Source organism: Eptatretus burgeri, chromosome 9, assembly GCF_056783735.1.
Source record: "Eptatretus burgeri isolate ZD-2024b chromosome 9, Ebu_testis_v1, whole genome shotgun sequence".
NCBI lineage: Eukaryota > Metazoa > Chordata > Myxini > Myxiniformes > Myxinidae > Eptatretus > Eptatretus burgeri.
In genome coordinates, this window is record NC_140969.1 from 68,573,397 (window position 1) to 68,595,608 (window position 22,212).

Genomic DNA, 22,212 nt, shown 5'->3' on the forward strand with positions numbered 1-22,212 from the left:
GGTATTATTAACCAGGCAAGCTTTGGAATAGAGAAGGTTGAGCATATTGAGTGAAGTCTAGCGTGTTTTGGATATTTAATTGATTTAAAGGTGAGGTGTGTGTGTGTGTGTGTGTGTGTGTGTGTGTGTGTGTGTGTGTGTGTGTGTGTGTGTGTGTGTGTGTGTGTGTGTGTGTGTGTGTGTGTGAGATTTCTCCTCTAGGAATTGATGAGTATTCGAGGTGGACACTTGTGGGTGTTTCACACTTTCTTTTTCCTCTCTCAATGGCTCCAGACATACAAGACAAAAGGGAAAGAATAACACCTTTCAGAAGGCTAGAGAGCCAGATCAGTCACAATCATAATGAAACAATCAGAGTTCCAAAGTGCTCCGGACTATGGAGGTATGAGAATCAATTTCACACCAGGGAGTCCAGACAAAGAGGAACATTGAAGACCAGGCATGTGCCATTGTAAACCTTCGGCTACAGGCTCTCATTGCAGGGGCCAAGTCAGCCACAAAAAACGGCATGCAAGCCCCTCCCAAGAGACCCAGTGATTGGCTTTCCTTGAGATACTCACACCCACCCCGTCTGCCTCCCCCCACCCCGGTCTCCTCGACTGAACAAGCACATGCTTTCCCTCCTGGCAGAGCAGACGAAACCTGGACAAACTCAGCTGGCACAGACAGTTGTGCTTCAGCCAAAGCAACGAGCCACAAGCTGGCTGACGTGCTGTGGATATGGTGGTTAAACAGAGTGCTCTGGGTTGATTACGGCCCATTCGGGCGGCTGTGGACAAGTCACCTGTTAGAGAGGAGAGACAGAGACAGAGACAGAGAAAATGCCAGTGCGACTGCACAGGTGAGTACTTCTGGTTAGATTCCTGTAAACAATCAATTTATCAACAACTTTTTGAAAGAATAATGATGTAATATTTTCATTCCAAAAGGTTTTTGTGCATTTTCAAATAGGATATTCTAACAAGTATGATAATGTGACTGTATGTGTGCGTGTAATATATATATAATATACATCTTCTCTTCCTCATTGATACATACAATATATATATATATATATATATATATATATATATATATATATTGTATGTGGAAACATATAATATACATCTTCTCATGTGTATATATATATATATATATATATATATATATATATATATATATATATATATATATATATATATATATATATATATTATACATCTTCTCTTCCTCATTGCTATATATATATATATATATATATATATATCATCATCATCATCATCACCGTCACACGTCACACATATGGAGGGCAGCCCTGATGGCCTCGAGGTATGTACACTTGCTTCGAAGCTGTCTAGCCTGGGTTTGAATCCTGACTCAGCTGTAAACTGCCATCTGTTGTTGCACAGGCAGGGAGATTCATCAATGTGTGTGCTGTCCTCGGATGGTTGTTAAATGGGAATCCTGTCTACTGCCCTCAGTTGGTGGATGATAAAGATGCCATGTTGTCCTTCGTGAAGAGTAGGTGATCTATTGCTGGCACCCTGGCCAAATTCCAAATTTCTGCCTGAACCTTTGTTGACTGACAGGGTCTGTCTCTCTCTGCCAGCCGGTTCTGAAAGACTTCGGCCAAGTTTCCACCGGCCAACCCCACAAGAAGGTGGGGATAATTGTCGTCGTTAAAGAACACACACACACACACACACACACACACACACACACACACACACACACACACACACACACACACACACACACACACACACACACACACACACACACACACACACACACACACACACACACACACACACCTATATGTAATAACTATGTCCAAAACACCAGTATTATCATATAGCCAATGATTATTTGGTGAACCAGCTATTGTTAACATTCGTAATGTCCAAGTTTGACGAACTGTACAAAGAATACAATTGCATGAACTGTGAAAACACGACACGGGGCAGGAGAGAGTGAAAGTTTATCTAACGGAGCCTTTAAACGAGACTTGTTTTCACAGATTGCTCATCAGGATGTCCTTTTTTTCTTGCTTTTCTGGACATTCCAATGCCTGAATGTGAGAGCGAATGGGCCGCGTCAGGGTTAACCCAATCGTTTCGAAGTTGTGACTAAAGGCTGGGTAATGTCTCCTGCTCTGCGATCATCCCGTTCTTTTGCCCCCAGTTAGATGTTTGTGGTTTGGCTCAGAGTTCAAACTTTTTCCCATTGTCCGTTTAAAAGTTCGTTTGGTGTTTCTTTGTGAAATGGTCACACCAGGAGAAAAACGTTTTCCACATTTGCCTGAACTGTTCATAATGTGTGCACACCTACAGGTATAAAAGCTACTCCAAGTTGACGCAACAAATACAAAGCGTTATTATAACCTAAATCTGACTACAAATCTTCACTGTAATGACATTTGTGTTGTTGAAACATGGTATTGTTGTTAAAGAGAAGTGTTTGTTATATGCAAAAGTTTTTTTTTAATTGTTTGGATAGTTTTGTGACCCCAAACAGCTTTGATAATGCAAATTTTTGTGAGACATTCATAAACCTTTTGAAATTGTAAAAAATATTTTTTTATCACCATATTGTGATTTTGAAATTTTTAAACATTGTGATTGGAAAACGTTTTGTTATTATGAGCATATTGTGATTGGAAAAAGTTTTTATTCTCATCAGCATTTTGTGATTGGAATTTTTTTTGGTATTATCAGTTCGTCTCCCGAGGCAGTGGGTTTTAAAATCGCTTTTTTTTATAATCACTTCCGTGCTTCTTTCTTTTCTTCTTTACCATTGAGCTTCAGTGTGTCTGTCTCGGCCAGAACATTTTAACCAATTCAGCTTTTGTTATCAAAATTTCAGCAAACCTTTACTTACGAGAATATGGAGAAGCCAAATAGGCATTATCAGTCCATCCACAGCACGTCAAGCATGAGACGGCAGGTTTAAAGTAAATAAATAAATAAATAGCTTCCGTATTTATTTATTTCCCATTAAGCTTCAGTGTGTCTGTCCAGGCCATAACATTTTTTTTTTTTTTTTACCATTTCAGCTTTTGTCTTCCAATCTTCAACAAACCTCCATTATGAGAATATGGAAAACACAAGTTAATAAAATGTACAATTGTTTTTTAACTGTTGTTTTCGTCAAGTTTAATGAGTACAAGCCAGACATGGACTGGCTTTCCATTTTAAGATGCTATCAAGTTAACATTTTGTGTTTGGAAGCGTTTTTGTGATTATTAACATTTCATGATGTAAAATGTCCTTGTTACCATTTTGTGATTGAACACATTTGTATTGTCAGCACTGTGCGATTGCAAAATGGTTGTTTTTGTATTTGTGATTGGAAAATGCTTTTGTTACTCTGAGCATTTTGTGAGTGAAAATGTTTTTATTATTATTATCACTTTATGATTCTAAAAATATTTTATTTATGTTGTTACCAAATGTGATTATAAAACATATTTGATATTACCCTTTTGTGCTTGTAAAATGTTTTTTTCTCATTACCATTTTGTGCCTTGAAAACATTTTTGTTCTTCTGAACATTTTAAATGTTTTTTTTTGGTTTTACAGGACGAGACAGCCGGGTTTTTTATTGCTCCTGTGTTTCTTAGATTTGCCTGGTTTTCATGTGGCTGATTCATTGCTTGTTAGGCCCTTGAGGGGGGTTGAATGTTCCTGTCATGTTAATTGTTTATTAGGTTGGAATTTTTCTTTAAAAAGTGTATTGTGAATTGAGCACCTCACAGGCAGCACCTCCATCTGCTCTTTCACCCCCCCCATTCCCTCTCACTCTGTCCTCTATTCTTTCTCTTTCTCACAATTTCTCTTTCTCTCACTGCCTTGTACCCATCAGCAAAAGACACCCTCTCTCAATGCAATTATTATTATTATTGTTTACCATTTGAGCTTTTGTAATCACATGTTTAACAATCTTGTGTTATGACAATATGGAGAACACTTCTTAATAAAATTTGCATTTTTTAAAGTTGTTCTTTTCTTCAAATTTAGTCCGAGTATAAAGTGGGCGTGGATGGGTTTTGTATTTGGAAATGCCTTCTCGTTAACATTTTGTGATGAGAAATTTTTTTTTCCGATTATTACCCTTTTGTGATTATAAAACGTTTTTGTTTTTAGATCCTCGTGGAGGATCTCCAAGTCTTACTCACGTTGCTGTTCTTCATTTTCTTCTTATGGACTTTTTTTTCACAGCCTACAGTTTTTATCGAAACTTCCTGAAACTTGGCATATATATGTAAAAATACCCTGCGCAGACAGTAATCATCTCCGATTTTGAAAATTCCTCCTAGAAAAAAAAGTTATGACATCAAAATATCTCCGCTAATGGAAATCGCCTAAAAATTATCTCCGAAACTAGGCAAGCTTTTTCAATTCTGTTTGCGGTCATTGAACGGCATTAGCAGAGATGAATTACCGCACACATGATACATCACTATGACGTCATATCAATTTTTATGATGTCATTCCTATTTTTTGTTTCACAACCCAGAGTTTTCATTGGATCTTCCTGAAACTTGCCATGTATACGCAGAAAGCCCACGCACAGGCAGTACCCATCTCCGATTTTGGAAATTCTTCCAAGAAAAAAAGTTGACGTCATAATATCACAGCTAATGGAAATTGCCTATACCATTATCTCCGAAACTAGGCGCAAGCTGTTTCAATTTTGATTGTGGGAATCAAGCCGGGCATTAGCACAGATAATTTATCGCAAACCTGATACATCACAATGACGTCATATTCGTTTTTATGACGTCATCATTAAGAGGACGAGGATATTAGCTCATTTGAGCTTGTTACCATTTTGTGAATTGAATGTTTTTGTTGATGTGAGTATTTTCTGATTGTAAAACATCCTGTTTAGTAAGAGCATTTTGTAATTGGAAATTGTTTTTTCCGATTATTACCCTTTTGTGATTATAAAACGTTTTTGTTTTTGTTACCATTTTGTGAATTTAATGTTTTTGTTGATGTGAGCATTTTGTGATTGTAAAACATCCTGTTTAGTATGAGTATTTTGTGATTGGAAATGGTTTTGTCATTATTTTGTGATTGTTAAATATTTTTGTTCCGAGAAGTATTTTGTATTTGGAAAAGTTTTGTTTTTATTCACATTTTGATTACCATTTTATGAATGGAAAATGTTATTGTAAATTACCATTTGATGATTAATTATTATCAAACGTTTTTATTATTCCGACCATTTTGTGTTTAGGAAACATTAATTTTGTCACGATTTTGTGTTTGGGAAACATTTTTGTTCATATTGAGCATTTTAATGAGAAAAAGTGTTATTACTTATATTTTGTGACTGGAAAACGTTTTTTTTTTAATATTGTGAGCATTTTGTGATTGGAAAACAGATGTTTTCGTTTGCATTTGTGATTTGAAAATATGGTTCTTATTGTGAGTAGTTTGATTGTTAAACACTTTTGTTTTATGACCATTTTGATATTGAAAATAGTTTTGTGATTATTACCCTTTTGAGAATGGAAAACGTTTCTGTTATTATTACCAATTTCCGATTGTGAAACATTTGGTTTATTATTACTATTCTGTGATTATGAAATGTATTTGTAATTCTTACCTTTTCATGATTTGAAAATATTTTGTTATTATTGCCATTTTGTGATTGTAAAACGTTTGGGTTATTATGAACATTTTATGATGTAAAATGTCTTTGTTAACATCTTTGTTCATTTTGTGATTGTAAAACGCTTCTTTTATTATTATTATTTTGTGATTGTAAATAATTTTCGTTATTACAGTCAGACCCTGGGTTATGTCAGTGATTTGTTCCTTAAAAGTGTATCAAAATTACATAAATCAAAACAATTTTTCTCGTAACAATTAATGGAATAAGTGGGGGATGCGTTGCTAACATCACCACTTCACTTATTATATTTCACTTTTTACCAATGACATTATCATATCATTTTTTTATCATCATTTATTTAAGTCAGTATTATCCCCCTTATGGGGGGTTGCTGACTTTCACTCCTTCCATGACATAACTCCAGCTCTCCACTTTCTTTTATCTTCTGCGTCTTCCACTCCCAATCCCAATTTCTGACTTGTTTTCATAACCAACTCCTTCCAACTCAACTTTGGCCTTCCTCTTCCCCTTTTCCCCTCCACTTCCAAATTCCATACTCTCTTAACTCCCTCATCGTCTCTTTCTTAGCACGTGACCCAACCATCTCAAGCCACTCCTTCTTACCACCTCCACTATTGTATCTTTCAGACCAATCCTTTCCATCAACTCCTTCGTGTTCTTTCTGTCTACCAACTGCACTCCACACATCTTTCTAATCATTGCTCTTTCTGTTCTTCTCAAGAGACCTTCTTCTACCGATCTCACAGTCCATGCCTCGGAGCCATAAACCATTACTGCTCTCACACAGGTGGTATAGATCTTCCCTTTCAACTTCAAAGGCAGTCTTTTACTACATAACACCAATCAAGCTCGTTGAACTTCATCCAATCCAATCTCGTTCTTCTTGTAACTGCAAGCTCACCGCCTCCACGACTGTTGATGGTGTCAACCAGATAACAAAATCTGCTTACTCTCTCAACATCTTTCAATCTTTGCTCTGAATCTGGATCCTGATCCTGGTGGCTTAAATTTCTTCTTCTGATGCAGGCTTTACACTCAAAACTACCATCCATTCTTTGTGTCACTCTTTTCAGATTTGTACATCTACCATGAATCCATTTGTGACAAGAACTGCATCTGATGGCATTACTTACCACTCTTTTACCACAAACTCCACATGAATCATTCTTGGCCAATTCAATAACCCCTGTTTCTTCACCACATTCCATAATTTTCGTTTTCCCCATGTTGATTTTCAAACCTTTGCCTTCAAACGCCCTCTTCCATTTGTTGAACTGTGATTCCAACTCCTCCATTGATTCTGCAATCAAGACTAAATCATCCACATAAAGGAATTCAAACAACACGCCTTATCTTTCTGACTCTGACAATACGTCGCGTACCTTCACAAACGGGAGCGGCGAAAGCACCGATCCCTGATGAACGCCTATGGCCACATTTAATTTTCAAGAGAAACCACTACCAACTTGAACTCGTGTCGTCGCATCTTCATAAAGTTTCATTACAACCTCCACCAAAGCCTCAAGAACATTTCTTTTGCATAGCGCCCATTCAATGACTTTCCTGGGGACTCTGTCAAATGCCTTTTCCAGGTCTACAAAACGCATGAATAATTTATTTTTCTTTTCTTGATAGCACTCCTGCATGTGTCTGACTACGAAGATCGCATCAACCGTACCTTTTCCTGGCATGAAACCATATTGCATCTCATCAATCTTCACCACCTCCCTGAGCCGTTTCTCTAACACTCTTTCCACAAGTTTCACTCCACGATACGATCCACATTCCATGACACTCCCTTTACCTTTGTAGGTGGGTACCAAGGTGCTTTGTTTCCAATCCTCTGGCATGCTCTTACCTTGCATTATCTCATTTGCAACCTGATGTAATACTTCTAATCCATGAGGAGACGATGTAAAATGCTCCTTCGTAATGCTTGATGGACCAGACCACCTGCTTTTCCATTCTTCATACTTTCCAAAGCTTTCTTTATTTCTTCCTTTGAGATTCATTTCACTGGGCCCTCCGTTCTTTCAACTTCCACTAAACCATCCCACTGATTTTCCTGATTCATGATGGATTCCATATGCTTCTTCCAGATTCTTCTTCTATCTTCATCAACAAAGAAAATCCTCCCATTTTTATCCTTTATACAGTTGCTTTCAGTGATGTCACGAGATTCCCTCTTCATTATCTTCAGTTTCTGAAAAATTCCTTGTCTGTTCATCTGCAACTGTTCCAGCTCTTTTTCAGCTTCTTTCTTCATGGCTTCTGCCACCGCCTTCTTCGCTGCCTTCTTATCTCTCTTGTATCTTGCTTTGTTTTCTTCCGAGTTCTGTTTCTGCATCTTCTTGAAGCTTTCTTTCTTTCTTTCTTTCTTTCGATGGCCACCTTCACCTCTTCGTTTCGCCACCAGGTTTCACCATGACGTGGTTTTCCTTTACTAACACCACAAACTTCATTTGCTGCTTGTTGAGCACAATTCCTGTACTTTGTCCAGATATCTCCATCCTCTTCCTTTTCCTTCCAGAGAATATCCATCTTTTCAGCAAATTTTCTTTTTACTTCTCCATCTTCCATCTTCCAGGTCTTTGTACGCTTGCTCTGTTGTTGTTTCTTTTTCTTCACCTCATCTATTTTGTCCACATCCATTACCACCAAGCTGTGCTGGAGTTCCCCAGGAATAACTTTCACATTTCGAATTTTCTTTCTCCAACTTTTTCCTACTAACATAAAATCGATCTCCGTTTCTGCTCCACTGGACCTAAATGTTGCCTTTTTCTCATTCTTGAACCAACTGTTCATGACAACAATATCCGCCTCCACACAAAATTCTAATAAACTTCTTCCTTCATCATTTCTCCTTCCAATACTAAAACCGCCATGAACACCTTCATAGCCATCTGCATCTCTACCCACATGACCGTTGAAGTCACCAGTGACAATTAAAAATTATTTTGGCCCCGTGCTCTCTACTTCTGCTATCAGATCTTCATAAAACTTTTCTTTTTCAACTTCCTCTCGTCCCACCTGCGGCGCATATCCATTTATCACACAAATTAATTGCTTACCATGTACCATTACCACCACTAGAATCCTGTCACCAATTCTTTTTATATTAATAATATTACCACTCAGTTCCTCTTTTATCAAAACTCCCACTCCTGCAGCTCCATCACCACCTGACCACAAAAACTTATACCTGACCCCCATCGCACCAACGAATCTTGCTCCGCCTCCTTTCCATCTTGTTTCTTGCACACAACACACATCCACTTTCCTCTTTCCTCTTTCTCAGTTCCATTGCTACCTCCATACTTCTTCCCACCATTGAACCAATGTTCCAACTCCCAAACCTCAAGCTTGAATGCACATCGGGTCCATGAGAACCATCATGGGGAAGGACAGGCCTTCACGATCTTGCTTGAGGGTTTGTACCATTCTTTTTGATGTAGGCCGGTACCGCCCACGGCAATCTATGGGCTGGTTGCTGCCCATGTTGAAGTTAATGGAGCCTAAATTTTTATGGTGAGCATGCCCTTGCTTACCACCAACCTGTAACCCGAGGAGGGAGTGTAAATGGCCGTTGCCTCTTTCATAAGCTCCTCCACCCTTTGACAGGTCTTATTTTTAATCCTGCTGGGTGTCCATACACACCCTCCTCACCCCGTTTCCCGGGTGGGGTTGCCGGTTTAGTCGCCAACGACCCGACCATGGACAGCACAGTACTGGTTTACATGGTTACTGAGTAGGAGGTTACAACCTGGGCTGACATACTTTGTGATTAATGACAGTTATACTCAATTACACATACATATAAAAAAAAACAATTACCAGACATATTTAAATAAAAATAAACCTTTTCCGGAAGTGGTCAGACTTGGCAGAACCTCTTTTTCTTCCTCCTTCAATGAAAGTTGACATTTTTATAGATGGTTCGCACCATTGCCGGAGGCAAATCAAACAACCTGGCAACATCAACAGTATGTTCTTCAGCATCCATTTGACAAATAAGTCCAATTTCATTTCTGAGGCAACACTTTTACAATGCCTCTTAGCCACTCTCCAGTACAGTACTAGCTTGGTGTTGGCTTAGTGGTTGGGGTGGCGGCTTGGGATCCTCGGGTCCTGAGTTCAAGCCCCGTTGGCCGCTGAACTAAAATTGAACCAGGAGGTTGACTCAGCCTGTCATCCTTCCGAGGTCAGCAAAATGAGCACCAGTGTACTGGTAAGGGGGACACTGCATCAGCGGCATAGCCGCTTCCCAACCAATGATGCAACCAGCAGCCACAGGCTGCACTCGATCGGGAGAGTACCGTACTGTCAGACCCTGACATTCGTCAGGGATATATTCCTGAAAAAATGTCACGAATGTCAAATTCGCGAATGTTGGAGAATTGTTTCAATGGGAAAGAGGGGGATAGGTTTCCTGCGGTTCGTGATTCATCAGGGAAAATCAAAAATCCTGTGGAAAACTGCGAATATATGAATCGCAGGGCCGTAAATGTAAAAGCAGGTCAGAAAAACCGTGAATATGCAAAGCACAGAGCCGCAAATGTCGAAGCAGGTCACATTTTATGAAACATGAATATGCGGGGTCTGCGAATAGTCTAATAGTGAATAGTGGAACTGCGAATGTCAGGGTCCGACAGTATATTTCTTTGTGTGCAACGCAAAGTACAGGGTGGTTTATGAAAAAAAACGCAACCCAAAGTTGTTTTTCATACTTTTTAAATTTTCCATTAAAACACCATGAAACTTTTGCATAAGAATCTGTGTAATATGTAGAATAATGTAACACACAAAAATGAAACTAGTGATTTCAGAAGACTGTTCACAAAACATTAAGAAGATTAAGATTTCAGAAGATAGTTCACACTAAATGGCTGCCATGCTGCAGCAGGCACAAATGGGTCCTCCTGCTGAAGTTGTTGATAATTTGCTGCATTCCTGAAGCAGAATAGCTTTGATGTTGGTGGCAATTGCATTTTTGAGGTCATCAATAGTCTGAGGTCTCCCCTGGTACACTCTATCCTTCAGGTAACCCCAAAGATAGAAGTCAGGTGGGTTGAGGTCCAGAGAATAGGGCGCTCACTCAACATCTGTCCTCCTTGAGATGATTGGATCACTGAATTTCTGTTGTAGTCACTGTATCGATATGTTGGAAGTGTGAGGTGTGGCCTCATCTTGCTGAAACCATTGCACAGCCCTGTCGATGTGGTGCTTCCTCACTAATGCAACCCGGAACTTGTGGCTACCTTTCAAGTACCGTTCAGTGGTTATGGTTACCGATTTCCCTTCTTCATCTTGAAATCAGAAAGGCCCAATGATGCCAGATTTGTTTATGGCAACCCATGGAGTGCATTTCTGGCTGTGCAATGGCCTTTTATTCAAGAACTTCATCAGGAGAACGAGAACCCCAAAAACACGTTTTTAGAGTTTAAAAAGTGATTTTAGAGTTAACATGACTAAAAAAGTAGGCCTCATCAGAAAACTACACATTACTCAGAAAAATTAGATCCCTATGCATTTTTTTTCTTCAATCATTCACACATCGTCACACAAAGTTGTTTATCATTGTCTGTTAGTTTTAGCTTCACTTGTATGTGAGGGGTACATTTTTAGTTCATTCTCCAGAATTATTTGTTTACTTGATGTAGATAAGTTCAATTCTTGAGATCGACAATGCAGCGATTTCTTGGGGCTCCTCAAAGCTGCTTTATGGACCACTCCAATGTTTTCTTGTGATCTTGTCGTCCTCAGGCGATCAGACTTTGAGCAATTAAGATCTTGGACTGTCCCGTGGGACTTAAACCTCTTTATTAATAAAAAAAGCACACTTATCTAGGCTAATCTGGTCTCGAACTTCTTTCTGAATCGTGTGTGAGTCTGTTTACATGACTTTGTGGCAAAGTAAGACTCCACAATAAAGATCCTTTGTTCAATTGTCCATGCCATCTTCAAAATAAACAATATGACTCTGATGTTTGCAGGTTTTTTTTCCTCCAAATGATGCTTCAGACAAACCTCCAATTACAAAGAAATTGCAGGAAAAAATAAAAATTTCACATAACTTTAATAAGGTTGCGCTTTTAAAAATAAAAACACCCTGTAGTTCTTTCAGTGATTTTGTGATCTCCAGATATGGTACTTTGGCGATGTGTTCTGGCATCTGTATGAGCCTTGCAAGTTCTGAAAACGCTGCGATAATAAAAGGTACGGCTTTTAAAGCAACGAAACGATGTAAAATGGGGAGACGTAAATTGGGGTATTACTGTATTATGATTTTGTGATTGTAATACGTTTTTGATTTTATTACCATTTTGAAATTGTAAAACGTTTATGTTACCATGACATACTTGACCTTTTTGCTATGAAAAGCCTTTTTACTTTTACACACAAGTTCCTGACAAACTATTTTATTGATATTCAATTTTTATTTTTTCATTTTATTTTACTGACAGTCGTTTTGTTTTGAACACAAATTCCTCTGGCTGATACTTTATTGGAATTGGCAGTCATTATTTTTACAAACTTAATGCATTTTTTTTAAGCACACTTTTTGTTGTCTATGATATTTTAATGAGAGGCAGTCACGGAGATTGTCTTGATTCAAATGAACCTGCAGCCTCAAATGGAAATCATTAATTAATTTTATTTTATCAGTGATCTCCGGCTGTGTGGAGGAGCTAGTACAGAAATCACATTCAGGGCAAAGACAATGATAAAGGCCCAGTCACACCTTGACGATTTAGCCAGCGTATGCCGATTTATGAAAAATTTGTCTAAAACGCTGGCACACGTCGAATATGTTATGGGTAAGTTTTGTATACGTTAAGAGCACGCTGAAAAACACTGCCATACGTCGTAGTACGCTGGCTTTCATTGTTGTACTTTGTGGTTGTCCTCAAAATTTTGCATGCTTGAAATTTTACGACGTATGCCGGCGTATGCAACACACGTTCCGCTACGCTGGCCATAACTTGGAAGCACGTTATGCGATCGTTGACACACGTCAACACACATTACTTGTAAGTTACTCATAAGTCGAAACACGTCGAGGTAATGATTAGCGTACCCGAAACTTATTTATAACCTATGAGTAACGTGTTGTAGGCAACGTTATACGATCGTTGACACACGTCGAGGCACGTTATGCGATCGTTAACACACGTTACTTGTAAGTTATTTATAAGTCGAAACACGTCGAGGTAATGCTTAGCGTATCCAAAACTCATTTCTAACCTATGAGTAACGTGCTTTGAACCAATGAGTAGCGTACCTCCAACGCATATTGACGTATGTAGATGTATTTGATTGACGTCTTCCGCACGACCACATAACTTAATGAACGTGTTTCTAATTTACAGCTACCGTATAATGACGTATTGGCAGCGTTTAAAAAACAACAAAAAAAAAACAACAACTTCCGATATTTCGTCACGTACCGTTACGTCACGTCCGATTGCCTCTTCAGTTTGCTCGTCTTATTCTTAGTTCCTCCTCTGTGAATATTTTCTGTTTGAGGATATTGTCACGTCGACGTCGAAACTTAAAAGCAAATGTCCGAATATATTTTAAAATTCGTGATAGACTAAAAAAAAAAAAACACAACAACAACAACTTCAGATATTTCGTCACGTGCCTTCACGGAGCCAAGGAGAAAAAAAGAAAATGTGCCTTGACGGGGAAAATAAGTTTCGGGTATGCTAAACATTACCTCGACGTGTTTCGACTTATGAGTAACTTACAATTAACGTGTGTCAACGATCGCATATCGTGCCTACAACTTATTCCCAGCGTAGCGGAACGTGTGAGCCATACGGCGAGTACGTCGTAAAATTTTCAGCATGCTTGAAATTTCACGACGTATTAGATGTATTACGACATATGACAGCATACTTCATCATTTTTCAGCGTGCTCTTCACGTAAACCAAACTTACCCAAAATGTATTCGACTTGTGCCAGCGTTTTAGACACATTTTTCTTAGGTCGGCATACGTTGGCTAAATTGCCAAGGTGTGACTGCGATGTTGACACTTCCAATTCTCAGGCAGTTATGATTTGAATCGGCGAGCGGCAGGTTTTTAACAGGCTACGCCACGTGATCGTCGGCGATACGTGCCGCGCGCTATGCATACATAAGACTATCGTTGGGCATAGGTTGTGAACGCCGACAACATGCTCGGCATTCGTTGGTATAAGTTATCTATATGTGATTAAAACGTTCAGTGTACGTTACAAATACGTTATGCATACGTCCAACTCGTTATAAATACGTCCAAAACTTTTTTTAAAAACATCAAAATTTCAGCGTACGCCAATGTTTTACATACATTTTTATACGTTGCCATTGCTGGCTAAAACGTCAAGGTGTGACAGGGCCTTAAATGTCAGAGTACTTTCATGTAGATTACAAAAAAAAAATTGTAAATGATGGACAAACATGCTATATGCAATTTGAACCTGGATTTCTCACATCCTGAAACAAGGGGTTCATATGGGAACGATAACCAGGCCACCCCATTGTTGTAAGTACACGATTTAACCATGCAGCGAAATGAAGAACGAGCACAGCATGATGTAAGTGATGTAAGAGCATATTATGTCGTTTTATGGAAATGGATCTGTATGAGACAAGCAAGCACAGTGCTCTGGAAGCACTTTGGAAAATGAGCTTTGAGCTCATTTGCATTTTTTGTATTCATAGTCGAGGCTCATGGAAGAGCTGGAGAAAACTGGAATGGAACAAAATGGAAAGGGGGAAACATCAACAGGAAACACCAATTTTCTCAGCACTTGTAGTTCAGCGGGATGTTTGTAAGATGTGCACTACAGTGTGATGTTATAACTACCATTGACTCTTAGTGCTTTTTTCAGATTGTTTGTACTATTAGGATGAGAAATGGCAAAATTAAAATGAAGCTCTTTTGCCAGATTTCCATTTGTATAGAATGTCTGACCGCACTCATCGTAATGGTTGGAGCATCTGTTGTAGGTTTGGGTGGTCGGCGGTTCAAACCTGACCCCGGCCAAGTCATACCAAATATTTAAATATGTACTGCTTGCTTGCTTGATGCTTTAGCATTTAAAAAGGACAGAGCACAGGCAAACAACCGAAGGTTGGCAACCATTGCACAGGCTTTGATAGGCCTAATTGGCATGCTTCTGCGTAAAAGTTCCTTAAAATGGAGCATATTATTATTATTATAATAGGTATATTATAATCTTAAAACAAGCTTTTTGTCTACTTCTGCAACAAATGCAACAAACAGCTCTTTCTTTGCAGTTTAACATCGACCGTACATGGATGGGCATACACACGCAAAGGAATTTAAATTTGATTATGGTTTCTCTGCACAATGGTTCGTTATGGTAATTGATTCGTATCCCTTCTGAATGAGGGATTTTATTAAAATGCCTAAACTGTCGATACATCCACCACAGAGTATGTACAATGCATACAGTACACATCTTTTTGTCATCCCCCATTTTTCATCTTTTGGACAGTACACCATGACTGATGTGCATTAACATTGTTGTGACTAATGACAAGGCGGTGAACCCATAACCACGTTAGGTGACAGTTGGGCATCAGACACAGCTCGTTGATGGCGAGCATTTGTCCGTCTGTGCTGAACTACCGGAAAGGCATGTGTTTGCCATTATGCACGAGGTGGGTCGAGGCAGACAGAGATACTGGAACACATTCTGCTCTTGGGTTATTTCCACGTGCCTTGTTTAAAGCTGGGGTTACGGGGTTAATGCTTCCCATCACACCGAGTGCTCTACGACTTCAAGCAAGACCGTTACACATCTTGGCAAAGGGACCTTTTAGATTTAAAGCTCTTGTGTCAAGCTCTCCTCCACAACCACATCAGACTGTTAAAGTGGCTTTGATGATCTAGCATTTGATTGATGCCTGCAGAATATGAACGAGTTAATCAGGTTAGTGCTCATTGTAAAATATCTCAGGCCTGAGAATGAATCCAAGTTATGCATGTACATGTCACAAATGAAAGGTTCAATGAAAATCAAGGCATATGGCAGTGTGTGAGGAACCATGAAGCAATTGTAGGCATGGAGGGCCTGTGTTCCATGCCGTGACATGACAACGGGACTTGTATAGGGAAAACATGCTCTTTGTTGCAACAACAGATGGGCCACACAACATGCCCTCAAACATGATAACATGACAGACTACATACAGTACAACCCAATATTCCACACAGCACGCCATGCCAGGCAGCGGATGCGCAGTCAGGCACAAAAGAGTTCACGCAGGAAGTCATTGTGAGGCTTTGTGTGCCGCCATCTGATACTGATCTTCTACAGTGGATAGTGTAACCCAACAGTCACTTACGCGCATGAGTCTTCAACAACCGAACCGCGGTCCCCCATCACGCCGGACTGTCCGCGACCAGATGCAAAGTCCAAGCTGTCTGGAAAAGAAAATTCTTCAAAGGATGAATGTATAGCACAACATCCCAATGGCACGATTCTAAATGACGTCATAGTTTCATCGTCGTCCTCATAACAAGACTAATTATAGTGACATAGAATGAAATGACAAACTGTCAATTTAAAGTTTCAAAAAATTTAAATTAAAAATGGCCTTCAGTACAAGGCGGCTTTAAATATAATTCAAATGAAATTGTTACATTTAACTTATTCATGTTGCCTCGAGTACGAACTTACAGCAAGCTCGATGAACCATGATACTTGTACATCTTTCCTACAACAACGTCCATCAATTACAAAACTTGCACTTCATTGTTAAAGCAATCTCGATCAACCATAATACTTGTCCTTAATTCCAACAATGATCCTTGTATTTCATGAAATATCATACACCTTGATTTAAACTTAATCCGAGGATACTCATTCGTGAAATACATACACCATATTTGCTTGAGTGCCTGGCTCCCGGTCAAGAGAAAAGAGAAACCATAATTCAGTGTTTATTTAATTAAAAACCCCCCACAATGCACTTCTTTACGTATGCTCGAGAACACTGGAAAGAATGTGATAAACGAGACATGAGACCATAACATTCACAATGCGTTTGTTGCCATGACTGTAAGCTCATGGATCATTTATTTGGGGGAAAAAAGTCAAGAAACGTTCTGCAAAGAGATTTCCAGTAGGCTTCCAGTGAAGCGTACCCAACTCCTCCCCCCCCCCCCCCAGCCCTCATACCCTCTCCTAAACACTGTTGGTTGACTCGATTGTCTGCCCAGTTTCTGTGGTAACAATGGCATCAGGCCGAAGGCAGGAAATACTGTGGAGCTGAAATCAAATCGGCCTGGGCAGCCATTTTTATGTCCGCATAATGACAGCACGGACGCCAAGCAAGCCACGGTTGGCCTTGACCAGAGGGTCTCGCACATCACAGCTCGTTCCAGCCAAAAGTGAATAATGAGAAAGTTGAGCTTTTGGGAAGAAAGAAGGTTTTTCATTCACCATACTTTTGTTTAATGATTACAACACAAAAGGCTCCTTTATACGAAGGGTTCGAGTTCGGTTGGCGTTTCCACAATGTAGGAAGTTTATAAACCTTTGTATTAAGTTGACTAAAATAATAAAATGAGATATGTCGTACCAATAACCGTCATGCATTTAAATGGCCAAAGTTAATATGAATAGAAAGTTCTTGTTGGTAATCATTTACAAGCAGGAAGCAATGTGGTGAAAGAAAGTTTTGAAAAGTTTAAAAGTTCACATACTTGTCTTTAAACAGCATGAAATTGTACCACAGGACAATTGTGTTAATATATAAGGCTGATTACTGGAGCAACTTTCACATTCCAGGAATTGTAAAACATTCTGGTGTCTCCAAACCATTGCCTCAAAGGTTTGTGATTCATGCATCTGGTGAAAAAAAGCCAAATCCACTTTTGTGAGGTTGTAACATAACCATGTGACATACAAGGGTAATGACAAAACAAAACTCTTTTGGACTTTGATGAACACTCAAGCAGGAGTTTATGCTTTAAATTATATGAGAATTCCACGGCTATCTGTGGAACCCAAAAAATATGTGCCGTGGAGGCCACCTCCTCACATGGGTAAAATATTTTGTCTACGGTGATCTAAGGCTCATGGAAGAGCTCGTACATGTAATCGCATACGGGACAAGGACATCAGGAGACATGGGTGTCGTTGAACATGAAGTACAAGGGCATTAGTTGAAACAATGGACACATCAACAGAGTATATGGCATTGAACATGGGATCCCAGCATCATGAGCTGCAAATGTGCAGATGAGAATGCCAAATGAGGTAAAACTAAAGTGGTAAACAGGCAGGAAGTGGTTCAAATGAAGTTTACATTGCAGTTGTCAAGTGGGAATTGAAGCAGGAAGTCATTTTTGGGAGATTATTTTTCACCAGAAAATGAACCGCTGGGAGATCTTGGTGAATTTGAAGTTGGAGACAAATATATTGTACTCTCTTTAACTTCAGTTGTTTTTCGTACACAAGCGTCTCAAAATTAATGAAATGTTCGTATGCCATAATTATGGTCCTGATAGATTTTACTGGTAATCTGGAAGTCTCCTTACATATTCCATGAATGTTGCTCGCACTTCATTGAGAAAACGACGAGTAAACGTATAATTGAAGGAAAGATTCTGTATGATCCTCGAATTCATTCTCAGTCACAGGAAGTGTCCAGGCATCACTCATGAAGAAAATCCTGCTGAGAAAGAAAAACTAACAAACTGTTGTCAGAATCTTATTAGTGTGTGTGTGTGTGTGTGTGTGTGTGTGTGTGTGTGTGTGTGTGTGTGTGTGTGTGTGTGTGTGTGTGTGTGTGTGTGTGTGTGTGTGTGTGTGTTTTTGCGTGTGTAGAGAATGGCAGCTGAAAGGTAAAGGTTTTAACGTACAACCTTTAATAGCCGTTGTGTGTTTGTGTAAATCTATTCAAACACTTTTTGGTGCAATTTTGTATGACGCTTCACACTATTGTGTTAATACAATATTATATTGGCTGTGCAGGCCATTGGATTGCCATAGCAACTCGGATACATCACTATACTTGGCAATTTGGCGTTGCATCAACTCGGTGCTGGTTTTACTGTGACACAATGCCAAGAGCTGTGTGTTTGACACTTTAAGTTTGTTGGTGGATGAAGCAACTAACATGGAAAGCTGCCCTGGGATAGAGCCTTTGTGAAACGATTTGCAACAAAGTGATCAAATGTAACTCTGCCGAGTTTGAATGCAATTTCCACCTCGCCCTACCTTTGCTGGCAGGTTCGATAAATGGTGCAATGCTTCCATATAGGGCTTTCAAAATGACATATAAATGCAAAATGAGGCCTTTTGTGTACGTGCTGTGTGTGTTTACAGTTGGTTGGTTCTGCTTGACGGGCACTTTTAACCTGCCCTGTTGCTAGTGCAAAAACTATGATTCAAATCGTCTTTTAAACATAATTTTCAGCATTTTAGACAAAACTGTGTCAATTTCATGATGGTTCACCATAATTGTTCTGTTTTGAAATGCCATTTGGACTCATGGGAAAACACACACACACACACACACACACACACACACACACACACACACACACACACACACACACACACACACACACACACACACACACACACACACACACACACACACACACACACACACACACACACACACACACACACACCAGATGGATTATTCCACTTTTACCAATAGATGCAAAAATCTTGTTCAATTTTTCTTGTGGCCCCGGAACCAAACAAACAATATATTTATAACGGCCCTCACAGCTCACCCCCTCCACACATAGTTAATAGTAAATATCATCATCTTAAACCAGGGGTGGGCAAAATACGGCTCGAGGGCCAGGTTCAGCCCGTATATTACTTCTGTCCGGCCTGTCATAACTCCCAGACCAGACTATTTTTCCGCCCTTAAAAAAAAAACCAGATCACTGAGTTTTGGATCAAAATTGTTATTTAAACACAGTCAAAGCAATAACATTTGGGGAATTTTACTTTATTTGCGAACGTTGTACAACAGGTAAACAATGCCATGTCTGCGGTGCAGGGTTCAGGCCTATGATTGGCTGCTATGATTATGTTGCTAATCACAGCAGCCAATGGTTTAGCACTGGAACCATGTAAAAATCTAAAACTTAGCTACAGTGTATAGTTTTCAGTTTTGCAGGAATTCACATTTGTCTCATTTCAGTGGAGGGATACAAACATGAGTTTATCGAAGAAGAGAAAAGTGGACGCTGAATGCCGAGTGTTCAACAAGGAGTAGACTTCAAAATACTTATTTATGGATGGAGTAGGGAAATCTGTATGTTTAGTTTGTAAATAAAGTGTCGCCATATTCAAAGAATACTACTTGAATCGACACTTCGAGAGAAAACACGCAGCCAAATATAAGAACATGTCTGACGAAGAGAAAGCTGGACAATCGCATGACATAGTTGCTCGAATGAAAAAAAGTTCCTGAAGTTTAGTATTTTTTTTAATTTTAGTTTGTTGTGTTCATGCCCGTGAACCCGTGATGGGGACTGGGTGAAGATTTTATTTATTTTCTCCATTTTGTCATGTTGTTATCCGTGTCGTTATGTAAAGAAGCTGGTCTGCAGACCGGAAAACTAAATCCCTACTCTCCTCTCTGGTTTCTCCTAGACCCCCCCCCCACCCCACATACACTGCATGTGACAAATACGTATTTAAAAACTATGTTAAATAATAATAAAAACTTTTTTTTAACCTTTAACTTTAACAGACATTTGGACAATCTGGCAATCGCAAACTCACTGGTCTCTTCTCCACGATTATGATGCGAAAATGTCTGAACACATTAAACTCTAATTGAATTAACCATTCACTCATGCATCATGAGTTTGAAAACTATTTGGATGATGAGGAGGTAATTTTATTACAAAACAGATATGCAGCTCGTGACGACATACCGAAATTCTTACGTGGTCCACCCACAAAAATTATTGTCCTCCCTTGTCTCAAACTTATCCTGTATATTCACAAGCTCCAGTTATGTCCTCCCCATATTGTGAGTAACCGAGCATTCTGGGTTCATCAATACCTATTCCAGATACACGGTCCATTCACTGGGAGCGTAACGTTGGGGGTTTGTGTAACACACATCTATCACCGCGGAATTTGTACGACTACAACCAGGTGTCCATTCGGCGAGCTGAGAACGTTCTCCAAGCGTAGAGGCACAGCCCTTTCTCTACGGTACTTTTCCAAGTATTTTCGGCTTCTTTTAGAAGTGTTGGGAGCCATTTAATGATACAATCGTTATCTACATTGCAGTCAAAATCCTCTGATTATATGAAATGGAATTTGTGCATAAACTATAAATTGAGCAAGTGTGGCTGATGTGAAGGTCAAATGTTAAATAAATAATGGATAAATTAGATAATGTTAAGTGAAGTGAGAGAAGAGAATATATGGATATGACGAAGGAATATGACAAAGGCTTTGTCTACATTTCTTGTAACTTGTCTTGATCACCTGTGCATTCGGAAATCCATTGTAAATGTAAAGGAATAGTAGTGTTTGTGAAAGCTCGTGTCTGTTGGCGTTGGTGGACATGATAAATAAATAAAAGTTATCAACTGAGAGCTGATGATGTTGTTAACCATCAATGGAAGTGAGATGTGGCTGTGGTTTAGAGCGTTTGCCCTTTTTTAGTAAGAAGAGAGACGTGTGGGTGGAGGGAGGGTTAATTTTCGGGATTTTAGGGAAGGAGGGTTAATTTTAATTTATCCACCGACCCCTGAGTCGGTACTCGGTAGTGTAGACCTTTTATCCTTGAATTCCACTCCCTTTGGCCCTTATATGCAAGACTCCTTACCCCCTGACCAGTTGAATGATCTAACAATGAACACCTTTCACTTTCGACCCCTTCCCATCATGAATATCAATCATCTTATTCTTAAACTTCCACCAACCAATGTTGGCAGATGGGATATCCAGCTTCACGTCCATCCAAGGGACGGCACACTTTGTGGTGAAATAATCGGGTCGGGAATCAAACCCAGGCTGGACTGCTCAAAGGCAGATGTGCAAATACTACCCCAAGTCATCTCCAGTTTGGAGTTATAAAGAGTCGGTGAATTCAAATGAAGTTTCTCCAAATCTCAAACAGTAATGGCGGATAATCATATGAACAGGATATTTATAAATCAAAGAAGCGTTTTGTTTTGACCGATAACAAAATGCATTTCAGTAAGTTTAAAAGGGTGTACAGCATGGGGGGGGGGGGGGGAACCTCTCGTTAACGCTGAAAATTCAGTGTAATGGCGAGAAATTAGATCACCGAGTGATTCAGGACTTGGTCGTGTAATAGTGGAGTGTCTGCTCTGAGTCTGGGAGGTTGGTGGTTCAAACCCTGGCTGAGTCACACCAAAGACTTTAAAATTTTTAAGTGCTGCTTCCTTGCTTGATGTTCAGCATTTAAAACGATGGTGCACAGACAATCTCCATAGATTGGCATCCATGGAGAGGACGAAATTCCTCCTCAAGAAATGCCCTGCTGAGTGCAGTGAGAAAGTCAGTGCCTTTGTTTTGGCATCGCTCGTAACCCAGAGTGCCTCGGG

At 39.5% G+C, this 22,212-nt stretch overlaps 1 protein-coding gene across 4 annotated transcripts in view; it reads left to right on the plus strand.

Annotated features, from left to right (window-relative positions):
* Positions 1-228: 228 nt before the first annotated feature.
* The window catches only part of LOC147020295 (rho GTPase-activating protein 18-like), a 54,517-nt gene continuing 32,533 nt past the window's right edge, over positions 229-22,212 (plus strand). The window contains exons 1-2 of one of the 4 annotated variants that reach the window (XM_085895568.1): positions 229-841; positions 1,461-1,639. Coding sequence is in view for 1 of the 4 variants with exons in the window: in XM_085895566.1 (XP_085751692.1) it covers positions 822-841 (20 nt within the window). In the remaining 3 variants the exon portion in view is untranslated. The remainder of the gene's footprint in view (positions 842-1,460; positions 1,640-22,212) is intronic. The other 3 variants (XM_085895569.1, XM_085895570.1, XM_085895566.1) reach the window with 3 other exon arrangements.